Here is a 24,456-nt window from a genome sequence, read left to right as displayed (position 1 = left end):
AACTGAGCTACAGACTATGCAACATCTCCTGCGAGAGGAACTCTGCACTGTTGCAGATCTTGCTAACTGCCAACAAGGTGCAAAAATGTGTCCAGTTCTGGCTGGGCCATGTATAGACTGTCCGTGGACACGATAAGAAGAAGAATTAGGAAGTAATGAAGAACAACATGCTGGAATTATAGAACGATACTGCACAGGACGTTGTTATTTGGCCCATCGTACCATTGTCAGCTCTTTGAAAGCTATCAAATTAGTGCAACTCTCCTTGTTTTTCCCCAAAACCCTCCAAAATATACCTCTTCAGGTACTCATCCAATTCCCTTTGCTAAGGTACTATTGAATCAGCTTCCACTATCCTTTTAGGAACTGCTTTCTAAATTATAACTCGCTGCATAATTTTTTATGCATCTCACCTCATTCTTTGTCAATTACCATAGATTTGTCTCTTCTGGTTACTGACCTATCATTAGACAGTTTCTCCTGTTTTACTCTATCAAAACTGTTAGTGAATTTGAATATCTCTATTAAATCTCTCTTAATCTTCTCTGCTCTCAAAAGAACAATGCCAGCTTCTCTGGCATCTCCACATAACTGAAATCCCACATCCCTGGTACCATTCTAGTAAATCTCCTCTGTAACCTTCCCGAAGCCTTGACATCCTTTCTAAAGTGTGGTGAGCAGAATTGTCCACCAGATGCAGCAGGGGTTTAACCAGTGTTTCATAAAGTTTTCACATAACTTGCTTTGTACGCGGTTTCTATTTATACAGTGTTATGACTGCTGGACTTTATAAGACAGCAGTGTTTTAAACTGTCTCCTTTAATTCAAGATAAAGTGGAATAGTTTGGAGAGGGTGATGTCACCTCCTACTAAATCTGACTGGAGACAAACTCATGTGATCTGCTTGTTATGGAGACAGAAATTCAAATCGAAACTTATTCAAAGGAAGATGCAAGTTGTAACACCTTGATACAAAGGAGGCAGCAGCTGGTTGTGGTGCTGCCCAGATTCTCAGAGTCAGTCAGAAAAAGGGATTTGGGGGAAAAGACTTACAACAAGTGCTGCTAGACAGGAAGAGGGGTTAACTACCAAGCAGACCGCTGGTCAGGATGGATTCCTGGTTCAAAGAAATGAGGCTTGTGAAGAGTTAATGACATTGGAATCACCAGAGAGTACCCCGTTACCAGAAGTCAATTTGATAATGCTCAAAGGGTGTGTGAAGGGGACTTTGTTTAAAAGGACACGAAGATTCACCTGGTGGGGTAGGGAGAAGAGACTCTGTTAAAGATGGGAGGCGTTTGGGACTTTAAACACAAGACTACATTTCTGCTGAGATTGCAGTATAATGTATAAAGGTGGTGGGGTTTTCATTTGTAAGTTAATAGGAAATATCTTTTCAGTACTTTACTATATTTGTTGGGTACTAAGTAATGTTCAGTCTTTGTTGATTTTAGTGTGTTTGTTACAGTAAAAGTCTTGAAATGTGAAATTATGTGATCCTTTGAAGTGGTGACTGGGAAATTCATCTCTTAAGTTATCAGTTTCTATGAGGACTTTAACAAAAGCCAAGGATCCTGTGAGCCTTTTAAACAGCCTTCTCAACTTGTCCTGCCACCTTCGAAGATTTATGTACACCCTCCAGAGGTTTAGAAATTTAAGGAAGAGTCAGACTTTTGTGGAATTTGTTAGAGAAAAGCAGATGATATTTGAAAGGTGGTATAGGTCTATGAAGATTGAACAAGATTTTGAAAACCTTAAGAGGTGACGCTAGTGCAAGAGTTTAAAAGAAGTGTCTCTTTCTGAATAAGGTCCCACCTGGAAGACCATAAAGCTTCTAAGATGAGGCTTCAATAATGGTAGATGATTATGAATTGTCTCACAAGCATGTTAGAAGCACTTGGGTCATTCTTATACAAACTCTTAGTGGCCAGCTATAGAAAACTGTTGGATGAGACTAGCTAGGTAAGCTACTGGAATATTCCAAAATTGTTTTTTCTTTTCTCAGATTTGCTTTTGTTGTTCAAACTCCAAACTTCAGATGACTTGAAGGTCTTTTTCTTATACCATGTTCAAAACTGCGACAGAAAATATTACCACTGCAAAAAGAAACAAAATGCAAGAAAAAGCAAGGTGTGTGTATAATACCAAAGATATGTTTATTGATCAATTTTGTCATAACACCCTTTAAAGTCATCATTAACTTCCACAAACTTCCGAAAAATAAAATCAACCCTCCAATGTTAAAACTTAATCTTAAAATAATTATTTTGCTTATGTGAATGAAATGAAAGTAGCATTTTGCTTGAACATTTCAGTAGCTGTTACAAAACAATACTGACTCATTTGAAACATAGCACATTCCATTTTTCTAAAGATTCTCAGAACATTTAACAGGTTATCGCAACCAGACCGTATTCAACAGAGTTTGATTTCTGATGCTTGTGTCCATTTTCAGCACCTCTCGAATAGCCATAGTAGCATAAGTAGAGGGAGGAAGTGAGAAATCCATTTTCAGAGCTTTATATTTACCATCTGTAATAAGAAATAACTACAAAATTAATTTAAAGATTATCAGCCAATTATCAGCTGAACTTGTGGTTATTAAAAATGTTTACAGAACCCCCAAACCATCATGTGCTTTTATTCCATTTTGCAAGAGGAAGCTGGTGTTAGCAGAGCATTTACAAAATCACAGGAAGTAATTTTTAGAGGGCTTTTTCTAAGACATAACCCAGACAAAATTATTCTCTCTCTCTCTCCATACATATTCTGAAGTTGTAGAAGAAAGCTACAGTTGATGGACTGAAATTAAGGAACAGGCCAGCAGAACCAACACGATGTTTTCACCAACCTGGAGAAAAATGTAAATATACTGGAGGTGCCAATGCAGTAGAGACTTTAAATATACTTGCAGAGTATCAATACCGGATTTGAATTTTATAACAGTTAGTTGCCTTTTTGGCCTGTCATTAGGTATAGGAAAAGGCTTTTGTCCAAAATGTTCACCATTCTACAGACATCGGAATGTTAGAGATGCAGAGTTCCAATACTTTAAATATACTGGCTGCATAGCAACAACAATGTGCATTTATACAGCACCAGTAATGCTATGAAGCATCCCAAGACACTTCACAGGAACATTATCAAACAAAATTTAACACCAAGCAATATAAGGACATGTTGGGATTGATGACTAAAAGCATGTTCAGAGATAGTTTTTAAGAAACATCTTAAAGGGAGTAGAGAGAAGTAGAGAGGGAGTAATGTTTAGAGAGAGAATTCCAATACTTGGTGCCTAGGTAGCTGAAGACATGGCCACCAATTATGGAATAATGAAAATCTTGATGTGCAAGAAGCCAGAAATGGAGAAGCGGAATTATGTTGGAGGGCTGTAGGGCTCGAGGATGTTGCAGAGATATGGAGGGGTGAGGTCTTGAAAGATTTTGAAAACAAGGATGAGCTCTTTTTTTCAAAAAAATTGAAGCATTGCCAGACTGGAACTAATGAAGACTAGCAAGCACAGGGGCAGTGGATGTTAAGGATTTGATGTGAACTTGAATGTGGACAGTAGCATAATGGATTAGCTCAAGTTTATGGAAGGCATAAGGTAACAGACTGGCTTGGAGAAAATTGGAACAGTTGAATCTAGAAGGATCAAAAGGAACGGATGAGGGTTTCAGCACCAGTTGATCTGACACAGGAACAGAGACGGGCGATGTTACAGAAGGGAAGTAGGCAGTTTCTGTAATGGAAAGGATATGGAGTTGGAAGCTCAGCTCAGGGTCAGATAGGATACCATGATTGTGAACAGTCTGATTCAGTCTTAGGCAGAGAAATGGAGACAGTGGTTAGGGAAGGGAGTTTGTGGTGGGGACCAAAGACAATGAGTTTTCCCAATACTGAGGCGAAGGAAATTTCTAATCATAAAATAATAGATGTTAGACAAGCAGTGTGACAAATCAGAGGCAATGGAAAGGCCGACAACATGAAAGATTTTTATATTATGGGAAAGTAAATTTCCAATGATGTGTTGAACAATGGAATTTTACACATTAAAGAGAGAAAAACATATATAAATAAGAATAGAAGGTTACGTGGGGGGTGGCCATGTAAAATCTTGAAAGGTACACCGTGTGACAGACTTGGAAGAAGCCCCAGACATTTTACAGGAAGAAATGCTGTTCCAGTAAATTAAGCTGTGTTAAAAGGCTTTGGAATTCCACTGTCGTGTGGGTGCTGTGGTAACCTTGCTGGATGCTTACTTAAATCTAAAACCTATTTTTGACTGTTACCTTAAAGGGGCTGTGTAGTTGGGAGGCTGCTTAATTAAGAATTTTAGAAACTGTTAGGACTAACTAACCGTGTATCTGTAATTTTGAGAGTTTATTGTTTTCTCCTTTTGTTAATAAATGTTTTAGTTTAATTTTTAAAATCACTAAAAGTGTTTGTGGACCCATTACTTCTGAATTCAGTGCACAAATCTTCTCATAATAAATACAAATTGCAAAGTCGTTGTGATAGTGTGGCCATGTTTCCCTTGTGGATTTGGTCTGCCTGGCACATATCATCTGTATGATGAAAGTATAACAATTTCCATGATATTTTTCTGGTTCATTATGAAGTAGGTTTATGGAGGTAAGTATAGTTGAGTTTGTGTATGATTTAATTACATTTTGCAGTAGACTGCAAGTTTGAAATCATCAAAAGAAGCTAGGTGCTTGACATGCTAATAAGTAAACATGGATGCTGGCTTAGTATGTAAGGTGTGAAGGGAATTTGCATTTTTAAATAAATGAAGGGATATTTGGATTTTGAAGGATCTTAGTCTGTTTACAGCTAGCCAGATAAGCAAGGCTGAGGAATATGTTTATTTTTCCCAAAGATTACCAACAATATGTAGTGGCAACATGAAAGTTTTTATATTATGAAGATGATACAGTTTCAAAGACATATGGAACAATAGAATTTACATATTAAAAAGAGAGAAACATATATAAGGGAGAATGAAAGGCTATGTGTCAGAAGGCGATATAGGATCTAATAGGATTGTGTGAAATAGCCTTAATGAAGCCTTCTGTATTTGTGCATAAGGCTGCTATCTAATGAAACTAAAGTTGGGAAAAAGCCATTTGGAATTTAAGAAGGGTTGTAGAGATAAGCCAGGGAACTGCAGGCCAATGAGTCTCACGTCAGTGGTAGGGAAACTATTGGAGAAAATTCTGAAGGAGAGAATCTATCTCCACTGGAGAGGCAAGGTTTGATCAGGGATAGTCGGCATGGCTTTGTCAGAGGGAGGTCATGCCTAACAAATTTCATTGAATTTTTTGAGGAGGTGACCAGGTGAGTAGATGAGGGTAGTGCAGTTGATGTCGTTTATATGGATTTCAGCAAAGCCTTTGACAAGGTCCCACGTGGGAGACTTATAAAGAAGGCAAATACACATGGGATACAGGGTAATTTGATAAGGTGGATTCAAAATTGGCTTCCTTGTAGGAGACAGAGGGTGATGACAGAAAGATGCTTTAGTGACTGGAAGCCAGTGTCCAGTGGCATACCACAGGGATCTGTGCTGGGTCCCCTATTATTTGTCATTTATATAAATGACATAGATGAATATATGGGGGGGAGGATTAGTAAGTTTGCAGATGACACAAAGATTGGCCAGGTGGTTAATAGTGAGGTTGAGTGTCTTGGGCTACAGGAAGATTTGGACGGGATGGTCAAATGGAATTTAACCCTGAAAAGTGTGAGGTGATACACTTTGGAAGGAGTAATTTGATAAGGAAGTATTCAATGAACGGCATGACACTAGGAAGTTCTGAGGAACAAAGGGACCTTGGCGTGTGTGCCTGAAGGCAGAGGGGCATGTTAGTGGGGTGGTGAAAAAGGCCTTTATCAATCGAGGCATAGATTACAAAAGTGGGGAGGTCATGTTGGAGTTGTATAGAACCTTGGTGAGGCCACAGCTGGAGTACTGTGTGCAGATCTGGTGGCCACATTATAGGAAGGATGTGATTGCACTGGAGGGAGTGCAGAGGAGATTCACCAGGATGTTGCCTGGGATGAAACATTTAAGTTATGAAGAGAGATGGATAGACTTGGGTTGTTTTTGTTGGAGCAGAGAAGACTGAAGGGTGACCTGATCGAAGTTTACAAGATTATGAGGGGCATGGACAGGGTGGATAGGGAGCAGCTGTTCCCCTTAGTTGAAGGGTCTGTCACAAGGGGGCATAAGTTCAAGGTGAGGGGCAGGAGGTTTAGAGGGGGATGTGAGGAAAAACTTTTTTACCCAGAGGGTGGTGACGGTTTGGAATGCACTGCCTGGGAGGGTGGTGGAGGCAGGTTGAGTGGTACCTGGATGAGCATTTGGCACGTCATAACATTCAAGGCTATGGGCCAAGTGCTGGTAAATGGGATTAGGTAGGTAGGTCAGGTGTTTCGCACGTGTCGGTGCAGAATCGATGGGCCGAAGGGCCTCTTCTGCACTGTGTGATCCTGTGAATTCCACTGTCCAGGGGAGTGTGTTAACTTGCTGAGTTTGTTTTAAATTTAAAATCTATTTTTGACCGTTGCCTTAAAGCGGGTGTAATGGGAGGGTCAGGTTAATTAGGAATTTTAGGAGTTATTATAGTAGTAAGTAATTTGTAGTCTTGTGTATGTGCTTGAAATCTTTTATATTTTGTTAATAAATATTTTTATTTAATTTTTAAAATCTGTAAAGGTCTTCGAGGACTTATTACTTCTAAATTCAGTGAACACATCTCATAATAAATACAAATTGCAAAACCGTTGTGATAGCGTGACGAAGTTTCCCTCGTGGATTGGTCCGCCTGGCACTCATCATCTGCCATGTCATAACACCTGCCACATCATAACAGTCACTGAGAGGCAGCATGTACATGAGAAGAAGGAGGTCAAGGATAAATCCTTGGGAGGATTACAGGGGTACATGGTGCGGGAAAAGAAGCCATTGCAGATGATTCCTTGGTTACAATTGGGATAAACAGGAATGGAACCAGGTGAGGACAGCTCCACACTGCTGGACGACAAAGAGGTGCTGGGGCAGGATGGTGAGGTCAACTCTGTAAAGGTTAAAGACTGGTCGAAAAGGATGAGCAATGATAATTTACTATGATCAGTCACAGAGAATCTCATTTGTGACTTTGATGAGGGCCTTTTCAATGTTGTGGCAGGAATGGAAACATGAAGAATGGCCACAATTCACCAGTGGTTACCAGTACTCATAGAACCTTGACCCAGAAAAAAGGAAAGCCCTTCAGCACAGAGGAACAAAACCTGGCAGAAAAAAAATATAGGAGGCCTTCCATATTAGAAAATGCATTGCAAATTAGTCAATTTAGTATCAATTCAACATCAAGGTTCATTCCCATGTTTTCCCTACCTTTAGAGGATTCAGGCAAAGGTATTCCTTCCAGCTTTTCCACATCAGTGTGAACCAATGGAATTTTGTTATCATCATACACTAAATTCTCCCTGTGAATTTGAGATTCCCAACAAAAAATAAATTTCAGCAATCTGAAGGAAAATAAAGTTACCAGCATCAATCATTTCGCAGCTCGAGTTTGTATGAACAGTTTAAAAAATAACTGGAAAAAGACCATTTAATCCATCAGGACACAGTGCAGCGTTGTGCATCATTTTCCCACCTTCTCCTCACACAAACTCCTGGGAGAGGTAAGAAGAGGCAACCTGAAGCCAATTTTGTGTGTCAACCATGGTCCAGTTGGTAGCACTTTCACCTGAGTCAGAAGGTTGTGGATTCATGTCCCAGTCCATGGCTTGAGCACTAATGTTCAAGGTTGATGCTCCAGTACAGTACTAAGGGGGTACTGTACTGTCGGAGGTGCCATTTCTTTGGATGAAATATTAAACCAAGTTTGCCTGCTCAAGTGAACGTAAAAGATTCCATGACACTTTTGAAGAACAGCAGTGTCCTGGCCAATATTTATCCCTCAATTAACATAATAAGAAAAAAATGGTCTGGTCATTATGACATTTCTGTTTAAGGGAGCTTGCTGTACGCAAACTGACTGCCATACTTCCTACATTACAACAGTGACTACACTAAATAAATGCTTCATTGTTTTGAAATGGTTTGAGACATCTGGTGGTCATGAAAAGTAATACATAAATGCAAGTCTTTTTTAAATTTAGGAAAGAAATCTGGTAAATTCCTCAATTTCCTACAGCAATTAAGCAAACTTTCAGCAGACTGGTAAACCATAAATTCTTCTAATCCTAGCCAGCTTGCAGATTGCCTTCTAACTGAAAACTTCCTTCTCTTTCAGGAACTTGCCCAGCTTCCTTCTGAAGAACTGCAGGGATTCCATACTCTATATATTTGGATAATCTGTTCTAGAGATGATTATCCTGAAAATAAGTACTTCACAACAAATAACCTAAATCTCTGTGCTTTGTACATATGCTCCAAATGTCTATATGCAAATATGTAAACACTTAAGAGAGACACAGCAATAAGGGGTTGATGACGTTGCTCCACTTTGCACCTTCCAACAGTATCTAGAAAAGCTCATGAATAACCAAGCTGATGTGCACTTGAAATAACCCTCTGCATTAGCAATTAGAAAATACAGATCAATTCAAACTTGAAAAAAAAAGACAGTTGCATTTTCTATCATAAACTCTGCTTAGGCCATGAGTGACACACCTGCGACTCCCTTGCTTATGAAGTGTGGCTCTGAGTATTCAAGTTGTTAATAGTGCAGGTTCCCTTCCCTGCTGAAGTAATGCCTGCATGACCAGCAGTTGCTGTTGCAGAATGGCAACTAAATCAATTGTGCATGCAGTACATAAAAGTAGGGAAAGAAACTGCAAAGTAAAGTTATTGGAAGAAAACAAAATGATATTGAATGAAGAGCACAGACAGCTAAGTGTGGCAGAGAGCACCAGGATTCACGAGCAATAAGCCAGACAACAATTGTATGTATAATTCTGTGGCCCATAATGGAAATTATTAATGACCACTGAAAAACTAAAGCACAAAGCTGAATCTAGGTGAATTCAGAAACGATAATGGATTCTTGTGTGGTGCAAATTCAATGCTTAGAGTGTTGCAAGTGTTTTACATGTATTTATATGAAAACATCAATATTACTACTTCAGGGAGAGCCTCAAATTGAATCATCTTCTCCTGCCAAGGCACTCCAACGACATGAATTATGGGGAACATCTAGTCTTATATATAGCAGACCTTTCCTCTAAGTGTCACAGTTGTTTCGAGTAATTATTTACCCCCATCACCCTCTTCTGATTTACCAAGGGCAAAGCCGCAAGAGATCCAGCAGCGTTTACAAAAATGTACAAAGCCAAAGTGCACAAGTGAATAATATTGTTTAGGATAGGAAGGAATATCAACATTGTTTGCCTCAAAAATAATGAATAAATACAAAGACAACTAGTTCAAATTCAGGATTAGTTTTTTTAAATAAAAACTATTCGAGACTTTAGTACTCACCAGGTGACATTCTGAGGGCGAATAATGATCTTCCTGTATGCTCCTGATAAGGAATAATCTCGAATTTTGTGTTTCATGTTATTTATATCCAAGCCATCTGTGGCCATCATTTCTTCATAGGCCTTGCCAACTTAAAATATACATAAACACAGACACCATTTACTATTTGAAGGTTACTGTTTCTCTACAATATAAGTGTCCCATATTACATAAACACTAGTAATTATTATTTTTTATTCACTCATGGGATGTGGGCTTTGCTGGCTGGGCCAGCATTTATTGTCCCCATCCTTAGTTCCCCTTGAGAAGATGGTGGTGAACTGCCATCTTGAATTGCTGCAGTCCATGTGGTGTAGGTACATCCACAGTGCTGTTAGGAAGGGAGTTCCAGGATTTTGACGCATGGACATTGAAGGAATGGTGATAAATTTTCATGTCAGGATGGTGAGTGACTTGGAGGGGAACTTCCAGCTGGTGGTGTTCCCATCTATCTGCTGCCCTTGTCCTTCTAGATGGTGGTGGTCGTGGATTTGAAAGGTGCTGTCGAAGGAGCCTAGGTGAATTCCTGCAATGCATCTTGTAGATGGTACACACTGCTGCTACTGTGCGTCGGTGGCGGAGCAAGTGAATGGTTGTGGATGTGGTACCAACCAAGCGGGCTGCTTTGTCCTGGATAGTGTCAAGCTTCTTGAGTGTTGTGGGAGGTGCATTCATCAAGGCAAGTGGAAAGTATTCCATCACACTCCTGATCTGTGCTTTGTAGATGGTGGACAGGTTTTGGGGAATCAGGAGGCGAGTAACTCGTCGCACAATTCCTAGCCTCTGACTTGCCCTTGTAGCCACAGTATTTTTATAGCTATTCCAGTTTGTTTCTGATCAATGGTAACCCCCAGGATGTTGATAGTGGGGGATGCAGTGATGGTAATGTCTTTGAACATCAAGGGGCGATGGTTGGATTCTCTCTTGTTGGAGATGGTCAGTGCCTGATGCCTGTGTGGCGCCAATGTTACTTGCCACTTGTCATCCCAAGCCCAGATATTGCCCATGTCTTGCTGCATTTGGACATAGACTGCTTCAGTATCTGAAGAGTGAATGGTGCTGAACGTTGTGCAATCATCAGCGAACATCCCCACTTCTGACCTTATGATGGAAGGAGGGTCATTGCTGAAGCAGCTGAAGATGGTTGGGCTTAAGACACTATTGTGACGAACTCCTGCAGTGATGTCCTGGAGCTGTGATGACTGACCTCCAACAACCACAACCATCTTCCTTTGTACTAGGTATGAATTCAACCAGTGGAGAGTTTTCCCTTGGATTCCCATTGACTCCAGTTTTGGTAGGGCTCCTTGATGCCACACTCGGTCAAATGCTGCCTTGATGTCAAGGGCAGTCACTCTCATCTCACCTTGGGAGTTCAGCTCTTTTGCTCTTGTTTGAACCAAGACAGTAATGAGGTTAGGAGCTGAGTGGCCCTGGCGGAACCCAAACTCGGCGTCAGTGAGCAGGTTATTGCTAAGCAAGTGCCGTTTGATAGCACTGTTGATGACTCTTTCCATTACTTTACTGATGATCAAGAGTAGACTGATGGGGCGGTAATTGGCTGGGTTGGATTTGTCCTGGTTTTTGGGTACAGGACGTACCTAGGCAATCTTCCACATAGCCGGGTAGATGCCAGTGTTATAGCTGTACTTGGCGTGTGTGCTTGACTAGGGGCGTGGCAAGTTCTGGAGCACAAGTCTTCAGTACTATTGCCAGAACGTTGTCAGAGCTCATAGCCTTCAGCCGTTTCTTGACATCACATGGAGTGAATCGATTTGGCTGAAGACTGGCACCTATGATGCTGAGGACCTCTGGAGGACTTCTCGGCACAGTGGTAGTGCCACACAACATGATGGAAGGTATCCTCAATGTGAAGGTAGGACTTCATCTCCACAAGGACTGTGTGGCGGTCACTCCTACCAATATTGTCAGGGATAGATGCATCTGCAGCAGGCAGGTAGGTGAGGATGAGGTCAAGACCACTGTGCCGCTACCTCTGCTGAGCCTGTGGGACAGGACATACCCAGGGATGGTGGTGGTGGTGTCTGGGACATTATCTATAAGGTATGACTTGTCTGTGAGGCAGCTCTTCCAATTTCGGCCCTCAAATGTTGGTAAGCAGGATCGACAGGGCTGAGACTGCCATTGTCATTTCCGGTGCCTAGGTCGATGCTGGGTGGTCTGCCTGGTTTCATTCCTTGTTTGTGACTTTGTAGCGGTTTGTTACAACTGAGTGACTTGCTAGGAGTCAATCACATTGCTGTGGGTCTGGTGTCACGTGTAGACCAGATTTCCTTCTGTCCTTCCCTAAAGGACATTCGTGAACCAACAACAATTGACAATGGTTCCATGGTCATCATTAGACTTTTAATTCCAGATTTTTATTGATTTCAAATTCTGCCGTGGTGGGATTCGAACCCCGGTCCCCAGAACCCTGGGTCTCTGGATTACTAATCCAGAGACAATACTACTATGACATCACCTCTCCTTACAGAACAATGGCAGCACCAAAAAGTGTTTTGAAATTATAAATCACAGTAAAATGGTGGGATCTTTAAAGGCAAAGAAAAACAAGTTTTGAGTAGATTTTTCTTTGTACTGGGGTTTATTTAAAATTTGACATCTACTCCGTCAATGTAAAACAGTATTCAGTGCACCTTCGTTAGATTGAATTTTTACACTTCTAGTGCTTGTACTTTTAATGTTAGTGTTGATCTGCAGACACTTCTTGGGTGGAAACATTAAGTTTATTTACAATATACTCGGCAGCAACTACACGTGTGCTTTCCACTCTAACTCTACACTGACTGCTGAGGTAGCCTGCGCTATTCTGCTATTGGTTACTACAGATCATATGATCTTCCTTATCAACTATTATTCTTAAAGATACATTACACACTAAATAAAACCATAATTACTACAGACATTGAACTATGTTTCCTCAAAATAGTAGAAAAACACAATACTCAAACTCTTGCTGCAAGATTGACACAGATCTCAAATTAATTAAAAAATCATCCCAATGCAAAGTTAAATCTACTCAAAGCTTGCTTTTCTATGACTAATTTTAGAAACTCACCAACACACAATGTCTGTAGCGTATACTGTCCAGTGATGGCATATGACTACTGTTAAGTACTGTAGCATTTTATGATTATTGTATATATCATCTGATATCAGTGCTCCATTGCTGCAATATATACTAATTCCACCTGCACTGGGGATGGCAGTTTGTAACACCTGCCACTGGTACATTATTACTGCAATAAATAGAACTTGCCACTAGCACTACATGACAGAATGCAATAGGTCAACAAGCTTACTTCAACAGTACCTCCTAGCCCTGGCGCTTCGAACATCAAAGACAACAGCAGCAACATCACCACTGAGTTCTTCCAAGTCATGCACCATCCAGACTTGGATATATAATTGCCAATCCTTAATTGTTATGAGGTAAAATTTCCAGAATTCTCTACCTAGACAGCATTGTGGAAGCACAATCACCACAAGGTAAGGAGTGGTTCCAAGAAAAATGGCCACTAATATGCTCTCGTAGTAACCAGGCATGGCAGAAAATGTCGTCCCATCATAAAAACAATTTATTTTAAAAATCCACAAATATAGTACCAGTTTAGATACTGCCCAGAGATGTTCAGCAACCAAACACTTCACATTTTGTTGAAATCAGAAAGGATTCACTACTGCATTGTGCTGTTCATGTTTGCAACACACTTCCAGTAGTCATTATATCTCACATATACATAAAACATGATGATTCTTAAGACTCTCAAAAATTATCTTTTGGGCTGCATCAATGCTGGGAATACAGATGTAGTAAGAAGCCATCAATGAATTACGGTAGTGACTGGATGTGGGTAGACCTCAAGCACACTATTATGCAGAATTGAAGTACCTGTATGTATAGCATAGAGAACAAATGGGTCAAAATGGTAGACTCTGTTAACGTTGCAAATATTGTGACAATTGAATGCGTGCTCTAGTTGTGATTAGGAGCAGTTGATACTAATTGGGGAGAGGTTAGGGCACATATATAAGAATCTGTTTTTACCTGTGTGGGAGAAAAACTGTGTGGAAGGGAAAACTGGTCTGCACTTATGTCATACTGGGTTTTGTGAATAAACTTATGTTGAAGACAGACTGGTTTCAACTTCTTCCTTTTCCAGCATATTAACAGTATCTGGACTGGTATCATGCTGGCTAGTTTCTCAAAAATAATAGTTATGCCACAAACTTGAGAATGATCATGAGGTATTTTGGTTTAATTCTTTGGGGGAACAATCCCCCTAAATGTTTCACTCAAGACCAGAAACTTAGAATGTAATGGAACTACAGTCTGTACTCTAGTTTGTTGGATTCACATATATCAACTATCAAGAAGATTTAATAATGTCTATAATGTTATTGGAAATTATTTCAAAATAGAGTTTAGTGGTGTGTTGTCTTTGTCTGTGTCTGTGTGTCTTAAATGGATTAAAGCCAGCTGGTCTAGGGGCTTTGATGTTTAGAAGAGAAGTAGGTTTGAAATATTAAATAGGTAAACATGAGGGCAATTTGCATTTTTTTCTTTAAAACAAACTAGTGTAGCTTGGATTCAAAGAGAGGGAGTGAAATATTACACCTAATCAGGTGAAGCTCAGAAACAGTGTTTGTTTATTTTTCCCAAGGATTACTAATAAAGTGGGTATTATGAAAGGGTCTTATTATTTGAAGAGGTAAAGTTCAAAGGACATAGTGATACAATGAAAAGTTGCAAATAGGAAAATATGTATAAAGGAAGAGAAGGCTGTTGGTAAAAAGGAGAGGGATTCTAAGATCTAAAGCCTCAAGCCACTGTCTACAAGGACCCAGAGCTGAAAGAAACTCATCCTGAATGCAACTGTCCAGAGTGCGCTTTGCCAGGAGTCTATTTAAATCTGTGTTTTACTGCTGCCCTAATGGAGGTGTAACTTGGAGTCAGATTAATTAGGGGATTTTTATAGTTATTATAGTAGTAATTTTGTAGACATATGTATGTGCTTACAATCTTTCTCGTATTAATAAATGTCTAATTTAGTTTTATAAAAACCTCTCAAGACTCAGTGGTCTTATTACTATTGAATTCAAAGCCTGTACCTCAAAACATACAAATTGCAAAATTGGTTATGAGAGTTGTTTCAAGTTTCCCTTTTGGATTTGAACAGCTCAGCATTGACCATCACCTGTGTCATAATACAACACATTGTACTACTGGGTTTGCCCCAAATATAAGCTTTTCTTTCATCTCAACATGTTTGGCATGCAATACTAATAAATATTAATTGAATAAAGCACTTCCTAATAACTTACTTGTATGCTTTGGATAGAGAACATCAAATCCAGGCAAGGGCATCACTATATCATGTATAGTGTGTTTCTCTACATCAGATTCTTCAATTGGAACTGCTGTTACTGAAAATTAACAACACAGGCAGCTTTTATCTGTTGTATAATAAACATTGATTCTTGATTCTAAGCATGACCTAGATAATTATGTAAATTAAGTGCTAAACAATTTTTAAAGATAGTTTATGCCATGTTCACATGAATGCAAAAATGTCACAGCATTATTCAGGAGATATGTGAACAATTTAACTCCTGAGCCCATTAGAGCAAAATATGCAAGACCACCTTCCAGTAGGTAACTTCACACTGCTTGGAATTCACACAGGATGCGGTATATCTCAAGCTTGTGGAAGCTGTATTTTAAAAACTGAACAAGCTGGCGCAGTTAGGACTAAGTTCATAAATTGATGCATTAATGTCCTTTAGGGAAAGAAGCTGGCCGTCTTTACCCACTCTGGCCTAAATATAACACTGATCCCACACTAAATGGACAAGATCAGACCTGACCCAAAAATACCAATTTATTTGTTTTACTTCATGCTGGTTTTGGTTTGAGACATCGTAGGACTGAGTCTCTCGTCACTGCTAGCTTAGAGCATTGAAGCTAGATAAGTAGATGAAGGAGAAAAGAATAGAAAGTTCTGTTGATGGGATGAGGTGAAAAAGGGTGGGAGGAGGCTTGTGTGGAGCATAAATACCAGTACAGACCAACTGGACCGAATGGCCTATTTTTGTGCTGTACAGTCTATGTAACTTGTGTCATTCTACAGTTCAGTTAGTCCTAAAGAAATGAAGAAGCTGATACTATGCATCTTATAACAATTAGCTGTCTAGTTAGGTGGAATTTTGTGCATGCCACCAAGATCATTTGCATATAGAGCACCATTATTAACCTCACGTTACAAGGTACAGTGACCAGCATGACTCTTGGTTTCTAACTGTGTATATTAAATTGATGTAGGTCTGAGTTTGATGGTACAGGTGCAATACAAAAGAAATAATTCATTTACCTCCTTTCAGCACCAAATCTCCTGGCACGGCTTTAAGTCCATATTCTTCAATCCTTTTGCTTGCTATTTTATTCCACACATAGCTCTGATAACTGTGAATGTACATTAGTCGATTATTCCTTGGAATCTGAAAATAAAGAAATGGTGAATCCAAGTGGATTTTCAAATCCTATGCATCCAGCACCCAGAAATCCAAAGAATTTCAAAAGGCAAGAAAATGTTTTCCTTCAAGCTTTGAATAGATTCATTTTAAATTAATGTCCAAGGCTATTAATAATGAATACATGCAACCTCTTCAAGTTTAAAGTGCTGAATTTTTTATTAGGTTATTTTGCTGCAAGTGAGGAATGGCTTTCAACAATGACATTAAGAACACAACTATTCCTTCAGAACCTGGATGAAAATCAAATCTATATCAACCCTATTAAAACACAGCAAAAAGATTCTTTGAATTAAGTGGGTGACTAGAATTTCCAGCGCAGAAGATGGCCCAGCCAGTGGCGGTCATACTCCACTCATGCACGTACGAGCTGAAACTTACCATACCAAATGCTAATGCAATGTTCTTCATTCCATATTTTGCCAAACCTCGCAGCAACTGTCCTTCTACACACCTTTTCACAGGAAGTTTTTTCAATGCAGCCTCAGGGTCCTTGGTTTTAGCCCATTCTTCTCTGCATTTCACCAGATAACCTCTCTCTGCTAGAGGCAAGATAGGAATAGTATGAAACATTTCCAAACTTTTCAAATGCAACAATCTTCTTGATAAAAAATATTTAGTTGCATTGGATATGCATAAATGTGTAACTACTCCTACCTCCAGGTCGAGGCTTTAGGATTAGATCTATAACTTCACTCCATTTGTTATGCAGAATTGCTCTAAATAACATAACCAGTTATGACAATCAAAACACATGTCCAACAAAATACAACAACAGGTAGTCATTTACCAGAAAATAATTGCAAATGTAAGAGAAACAAAAGAACATATTTTGAATGAACAAATGTATTTAGTGGAATTCAAACACTTAAATCAATTTTCCCCCCTTTCTCACAGTAATGCAGGATACCTTAAACACATTAAGATCAATAACAATGATTGATGCTGCCATCAGTGCTTTTCTAATGTAATAGGAAGTCTACTCAAAAGGTTAAAGCACAGAAGGCCCTGAATTAACAAAAACACTGCAGAGAAGGTGAACCCAATCGCAAGCTTGTGGAGTTACTACGGCCACATGGAACCTGAAAGACTTTGTACATACATAACTCAAACCATCACTAATGGAAGCTAAATGGATTCTGTACCAATCATCATAAAATTTGTATTAATTTACTTCACCCTCCTGTCTGATTTCTTCAAAACCAGCACAGTCGAGGCTCTTGGGCAGTCCACAGGAATAAGGACATGAAGAGAATGAGAAATGCATATAATAATATTCGTAAAGAGATCCATGTAAAATTCAGCCAGTTTACTGCAGTGGTCCCCACAAAATAAGTTGTTATTTAGCTGCACGGATGATTTAAAAGGAATTGTGCTTTAATGTGGCTTTTGGAGAAACCAGGTACTGATAATAGATAAAAAAGAACAATACTTTAACAATGTTGGCAGATACTCAAGTACTGAGGCAAATTCTGAGGTCACAAGTGGGGTTTACAAATTGAGACTGTTGGACTATTTTTAAGGCATAGCAGCTCTATGCTTTCTTTGGAGGAATAAAGTTCAGGGATATTGACTCAAAAATTGCCAACAAATGGCACACCTGGAGTTAGAGCTGTCCTTGTCCATTTAATGTTAATGATATTCTGCATTGGAGGTGTGACATGGTGGCAATGCCATCTAGAGGGCATCTGGGGAGTGAGCAGGGCAAGCAACTCATTAATCAATCAGATGGAAGGATTGCAAAATGAACAGTGGAGGGGCAGAAGGAGGAAATGTACTTTACAGTGTTGACTTCAATGTTAAATCAGGTATAGAATGAAGATAAAGATTGGATTGTGTGAGAGACAGTGAACAAGAAAATAAAAAATAAATTAAATTTAAAACAACCTCCAACAATAATTCAAACCTGAAGGAATGCAATTCCACAATTCAGTGCCAGCGACATTGTCTGGTGCTAATTAATGCTTATCACATTGCTAAAAGGGAACTAAGGCTGAAATGGACAAGTTCTGCCTTTCTGTGACGAGTTTAATACGTATCAGGCAAGTACAGGAAGCTCATGCCACTCAATGCTTTTGGATGGGGAACAAGGCAGTGCATCTGTTCTCACCTGAGGTTGCCGTGGCATTTGCACATAGATAACAGTGAAAGCCTCGCCGTTATTTTGATAGCATTTTTGGGGCAATGTTATTTACACATACTGGTGATCAAAGTTTTTGCTAAATTTTGATACCAGTGCAGAACTGCACAAACTCCAGGATGGAAATAAGTTTTCCTGTTGATGCTTTCATTGTCTGTGTAAGACAGAGTGTTAAGGAAGTTGGCAACCTTTACCAGGACTGGTCAGAGAAGTAGAATAGCAGTGTGGCTTGCAAAACGTCCCCTGTGAAAATCAACAGTGAATCTTCATCCTGGAAGGTGTTCGTCATGTTTGATCTTAACAAAGAAGGAATGGGAGGGAAGCAGAAGGGAAAGTAGAGGGTGAGGAAGGAGAAATAGATGGATGTGCTGTGGCAAGCAAGGAAAAGAGATTATAATGGGGATATGGGTGTCAGGTTTTCGCTTATCAGGCAGCTTTCAAGATGGCTTACTTGGAGAACAGGATTAGATTGAGTGGCAAGACAGCATTAGTGCAGCGAGACTGCATATTTTGTCATTATGATCAGAGACAGAAGGTTTTTGGAAGGTGCCAGGAAGCCAAATGGCTAGGTGATGGTTGGGTAGAGGTGCCGCGCAGCCGAAACCACTGAAGTACAGGAAGGCTGTCAAGAGCTTGGCGCCATTAGCAGCTGACTTGAATTGAGGTGATTGGGCAACTGTTGAGTGTGCAATATGGGACAAGAGGGATTAAAGAGAGATGGCTTGGAAAACATATATGGGGCAATGACACTTTAAGAGAAAATGGGACCTACAGAAGGAAAATATTAAATATTCTTTTTAATTTTATTTCTTAACTTTCTTTTCCTTTATCAATATGAGCTTTCAAAATTTAGGCTGCACAATGCAATACTCGGTGAGCACTGAGTAGGGAAAACAGCAGTTTTGTTTTCCAAACACTCATCATACTTTCATTGCAGTTGATAAATACACGATAAGTCCAATGGATTTCTCAAAACTAAAGTGGAGGCTTCCCATGCACAGAGTACAATGCTGGCAAGCTGGCATTGAAGAGACTGTATTAGATAGACAGAGAGAAACAAACAATATCCTTGTTTAAATTGTCATGTTTGCTTTTCTAATATTATGATTTGAAACGTTTCAGATTGCAACTCAATTTCATGCAAAGGGTCACAATTTTCTGGCAGCAATACCAATACCAAAGACAGTCATCTTAATATTTCAGGTTGCTTGGTTTAATCTTTCATGTATGCTTTTTTCCTTAAGCATCAAACTTAAGGAAAAGGCATACAACTCAGGAGAAAGAAATTAGACTATGAGAGGAAGCTAGCTAGGAATGTAAAACAAAATAGCAAGAGTTTCTACAGGTATTTAAAAAGGAACAGAGTAAATGTTGGTCCTCTAGAGAGTGACAGTGGGGAGTTAATAGTAGATAATAAGGATATGGCAGAAGAAATGAACAAATATTTTGCTTCTGTGCTCGCTATAGAGGATACAAAAACATTCCACTACAAATCAGGAAATGAATGGGAGAAAGGAACTTGGTGAAACTGAAATCACTAGGGAAACAGTACTGAGCAAATTTGACGGAGCTGTGGGATGGCAAGTCTCCGGCTCCTAATGGGCTGCATCCTAGGGTCTTAAAAGAGGTGGCTAATGAGGTAGTCGATGCGCTGGTGTTAAATTTCCAAAATTCGCTAGATTCTGGAAAGGTTCCATCAGATTGGAAAGTAGCAAATATAGCCCCTCTATTAAAGAAGGGAGAGAGGCAGAAAACAGGAAACTGCATGCCAGTTAGCTTGACGTCTATCATGGGGAAGTTATTAGAATCAATCATTAAGGTGGTGATAGCTGGGCTTTTAGAAGAGTTCAAGGCAATCGGGAAGAGTCAACATGGTTTTGTGAAAGGAAAATCATGCTTAACCAATTTATTGGAGTCCTTTGAAAGAGTAACATGCGCAGTGGATAAAGGGGAGCCTGTAGACATATTGTACTTGGATTTCCAGAAGGCATTTGATAAAGTGCCACATCAAAGGTTATTATGGAAAATAAAAGCGCATTGTGTAGAGGTGAACATATTAGCATGGATAGAAGATTGGCTGGCTGGCAGAAAGTAGAGAGAACATCTCAAAAAGATTCACATTGGTGGTTACTGTGAAGGGATGGACATTAACTACCCACTTCTTAAGAGGAGTGGATTGGCTTCAAAATTGTCTTTTTCTGATTGGCAGGATGTGACGAGTGGAGTCACACAGGGGTCTGTACTGTGGCCTCAACTTTTTACGATTTATATCAATGACTTAGACAAGGGGAGTGAAGACATGGTAGCTAAATTTACAGATGACTCAAAGATAGGTAGGAAAGTATGTTGCAAAGAGGACATGAGGAGGTTGCAGATGGATACAGACAAGTTGCGCAAGTGGGCAAAGATCTGGCAAATGGAGTTTAATGTAGGAAAAGGTGAAGTTGTTCATTTCGGCAGGAAGAACAAAAAAGCAGAGTATTACTTAAATGACAAATGGCTGCATAATCCTGAGGTGCAGAGGGACCTAGGTGTTTTAGTATGAGTCACAAGAAGTTAGTATGCAGGTACAGCAAGTAATTAAGAAGGCCAATGGAATGCTATCCTTTATGATGAGAGGGGTTGAATATAAAAGTATGGATGTTATGCTTCAGTTATACAGGGCATTGGTGAGACCACATCTCGAATACTGTGCGCAGTTTTGGTCTCCTTATTTAAGGAAGGATGTATATGCATTGGAGGTGGTTCAAAGGAGGTTCATTAGATTGATATCTGGAATGAGTGGGTTGTCTTATGAGGAAAGGTTGGACAGACTGGGCTTGTTTCCACTGGAGTTTTGAAGAGTAAGGGGTGATTTGATTGAAGTATATGAGATCCTGAACGGCCTTGATAAGCTGCATGTTGAAAGGATGCTTCCTCTTGTGGGTGAGTCCAGAACTAGAGGGCACTGTTTTAAAATTAAGGGTCACTCTTTTAGGACAGAGATGAGAAGGAATTGTTTCTCTCAGAGTTGTGCGGCTTTGGAACTCTCTGCCTCAGAAGGTGGTGGAAGTGGAGTCATTGAATATTTTTAAGGCAGAGGTAGATAGATTCTTGTTAGGCAAGGGAATCAAAGGTTATTGGGGTTAGATGGGAATGTGTAAATCGAAACACAAGATGATCAGCCATGATCTTATTGAATGGCGGAGCAGGCTTGAGGGGCTGAGTGATCTATTCCTGTTCTTATGATAACAAGTCAAAGGCTCATTAACTAAATCCAATGATACACTGCTGCAAAATTATACATCTTACAATGAAGACAAATGTGAAAAATTTGCCTTCATTCATTAACATTTTAGTTTCTCACACAGATTAAGATTAAGGATCAAACTTGGTGCTCAAGCACTCCATCAAGGGTCTGAGCACAATCTAGCCTAATCCTTTCATTCAATTCTGCAGTGAAGTGAGTGCTAAATTACCCGAGGTGGCATTTATGGGATGAGTCGCCATCTACTTATTCAGTTGGGCATACCCTTCAACCATTACCACTAAGATCATTTATCTGGTCATTTATTTCACTGCATTTCGTGGGATCTTGTTGGACACATATTGGCTGTCACTTGAATTTACACTTCAGAAGTACTTCATTGGCTGTGAAGCACTTTGACATGCCCCGAGTACATAGAATTGCTATACAAATGTTAATTCTTTATGTTCTCTCTTAGTCTTGAGGCAAGTTTGCTTCAAAAATGTGTTGACTTAAAGCATATGACAGAGGGCTAGCATGTGGGTTTGGTGTGTTTAACATGAATCATTTTTATTTTCACTTGGAACTGTGAAAGTACCACCTGAAATGTATAAGTATTGAAATGCTCTCTCCCACCACCATCCTTTAGATAAATAACTTGGCAGTCTAAAGAATTTATCAGAAAACAGCTATCCTTAATTAGCTTCTGCTATTTTTCAGAGCAGTATGCTAAACTGCACAATTTCTACAGTAATTAAGAAAAGGAAGGTTTAACTTACTTTCCTACTTGGTAAGTAGGAACTGCTGTTGTTCCAAATCTTTGCATTCCATAGTAGTTAATAAATCCAATGTCCCGAAGTGAAGTCATTGCTTGCTCTACCTGTTCATTTGATCCAGTGATGTTCCTAATGAATTAAAAATAAAATCAGTATAACCAATAGAGTTGTCCATGTAGTTACAAAGATTAATGAGCAAGATCTGATTTTGCACAGAAGTGGTACATTATACGAAAACCAAAACATACCAGTTCTAAACAGATCCCAATAGTTCACTTTGCCCTTTTGGCTGTATTTTTTCACAATTCAGTATACTAAATCAGCTCTTTGTGCTGCCAAATAAACAAAGTCTAATGCTGACTGTGCTCTTCGATTCCTCACTAATAAAGTTCATTTTTTGGACTTACTTTGTAACTATATAAATGTGGGACAAGCAACCATGTCTACAGGCAAATCTGAACAATGACATATATTATATTTACAGTTAAGACAGACTTCCAATGTGACAGTTTTGTTTCTTGCTTCAAGGGAAGTGATAGTTATAATTACAAGTCAAAATAAATTAGTAAGATTTTAACTGAACAATGCCGATCCAAATACTGTACCAACATGTCGATAACTTTGGAATGCACTGCCTGGAAGTGTGGTGGAGACAGGTTCAACTGAGGCATTCAAGAGGGCATTGGATGATTATTTAAATAGAAACAATGTGGGATGTTACGGGGAAAAGGCAGAAGATTGGCACTAACATAAAATGCTCAGAGAGCCGGTGCAGACACGATAGGCCGAATGGCCTCCTTCTACATAGACCGTAACAATTCTGTGATTTTGTGAATTTTAAAAAAAGACGATTTGTATGTTCACAGCTGCCGAAATTCATACATTCTGTTAGTAATTATTCTCTTTGTTTGAATTGTAATTTCACTTGCCATCGTAACTTAAACCAAAGTCATTGCAATTTCTCTTTCGTGGTTCAAAGTTCCCAAGGACAAGCAGCATTGGGTCCACATTAGAGATCCAGGACTAAGTTTGAGATGGATTTGACAAAGAGCCACATGAAGAGAAGTCTCCAGACCACACCTTTCACTTAGCAGGTAGAAGGAGGAAGCCAGATTCCCATCAACTGATGACAAATTAACAAGGTACATCCTATTCATTGAACCTGGACGTATAGAACATAAAGGCAGCTGGCATGTTCCATGACCTGCGGTCTGTCTTTACAATGAAGCAGGCCTGCTGTAAGAAGTCGTAAAGTTTTGAAACAATAGCTGTCTTTAAAAAAAATGTTGTCTGGAAGCTGCATAAGTGAACCTGTGCTGTATATCCATAACTCAGAGCCTACCACAACTGGATTACAAAAGTGTAAGCAACCAGCTTCTGAAGCACTACTGCTTCTGAAGCACTATTCCTCCAAATAGTGGAACCATTATTAAATAGGACAATGTGTGTGTTTAAGTGCAATTTGGAGGATATTAGGAACATATTCTCGTATTTTAGGTTCAGTTGAGTTGTTCACTATACTGCTCAGGAAGAGATCAAGGTACCTGATCTCTACTTAGCAGTTCCACATTATTTAAATAGAGATGCCAAGGAAAAGAAAAGGCTCTCTCTGTAAAGCCAAGGCAATGCACTGGACAATAAGATACCAAGCAATACCTCTTCTAGAGGAAGCTGCTAATAACTGACCATCTGGCCTGCTTCATTGATGAGAATTTACATCAGTCATTGGGAACTCAGCTCCAGTTAACTCTATAAGCTCAAACAGATGGTAATACAAGTGGGATAAGCAGCAAGAGTGAAATATGATTCTGGACATAATATTGGGCATTTCATAAGTAATTAGGCAAGGAAACAATGTGAATGGGCGCGCTATTGAACTGAGTATTAAGCAAGAATCAGGAGATGGTAGAGTGGGTAAGAGTCAGAACATCTTGCCAACAGTGAGAATAATAGAATTTAAGGAAAAGCTTACAATGAAAATGAAAAAAAAAATGAGCATACAAGAAATATAAAAATGTATCACAGAAGATTCTAAAGGGATGTGCTAAAGAAAATGGAATTGCCAGCACTAATTAAATGAAGCAAACGTGAGCCATTTTTGGAAATACTACAGTACTGAGTCTGGTAATGTCTACCATTCGGGTGGGAAAGGTCAAAAAGGGAAAAAGCACTCTGGATGGGTTGATGAGTGTCAAATGACATTTAATGTGGATAAATGTAATAAGAC

General features: G+C 39.4%; 1 protein-coding gene across 3 annotated transcripts in view; it reads right to left on the bottom strand.

The window, feature by feature from the left end:
- Nucleotides 1-2,133: 2,133 nt before the first annotated feature.
- Nucleotides 2,134-24,456, bottom strand: part of pus7 (pseudouridine synthase 7) — a 45,886-nt gene continuing 23,563 nt past the window's right edge. For 2 of the 3 annotated variants that reach the window (XM_041202505.1, XM_041202507.1), the window contains 8 exons: nt 22,233-22,358; nt 16,745-16,806; nt 16,469-16,629; nt 15,928-16,054; nt 14,882-14,983; nt 9,497-9,626; nt 7,403-7,494; nt 2,134-2,532 (listed from right to left, as the gene is read on the bottom strand). In XM_041202505.1, the coding sequence (XP_041058439.1) occupies nt 2,396-2,532; nt 7,403-7,494; nt 9,497-9,626; nt 14,882-14,983; nt 15,928-16,054; nt 16,469-16,629; nt 16,745-16,806; nt 22,233-22,358 (937 nt within the window). In that variant the 3' untranslated portion in view covers nt 2,134-2,395. The remainder of the gene's footprint in view (nt 2,533-7,402; nt 7,495-9,496; nt 9,627-14,881; nt 14,984-15,927; nt 16,055-16,468; nt 16,630-16,744; nt 16,807-22,232; nt 22,359-24,456) is intronic. The other variant, XM_041202506.1, reaches the window with a different exon arrangement.

Source organism: Carcharodon carcharias, chromosome 13 (genome assembly GCF_017639515.1).
Source record: "Carcharodon carcharias isolate sCarCar2 chromosome 13, sCarCar2.pri, whole genome shotgun sequence".
Classification (NCBI taxonomy): domain Eukaryota; kingdom Metazoa; phylum Chordata; class Chondrichthyes; order Lamniformes; family Lamnidae; genus Carcharodon; species Carcharodon carcharias.
The sequence above is the reverse complement of the archived record's forward strand: the minus strand, read 5'-3'. Positions and strand labels throughout refer to the sequence as shown.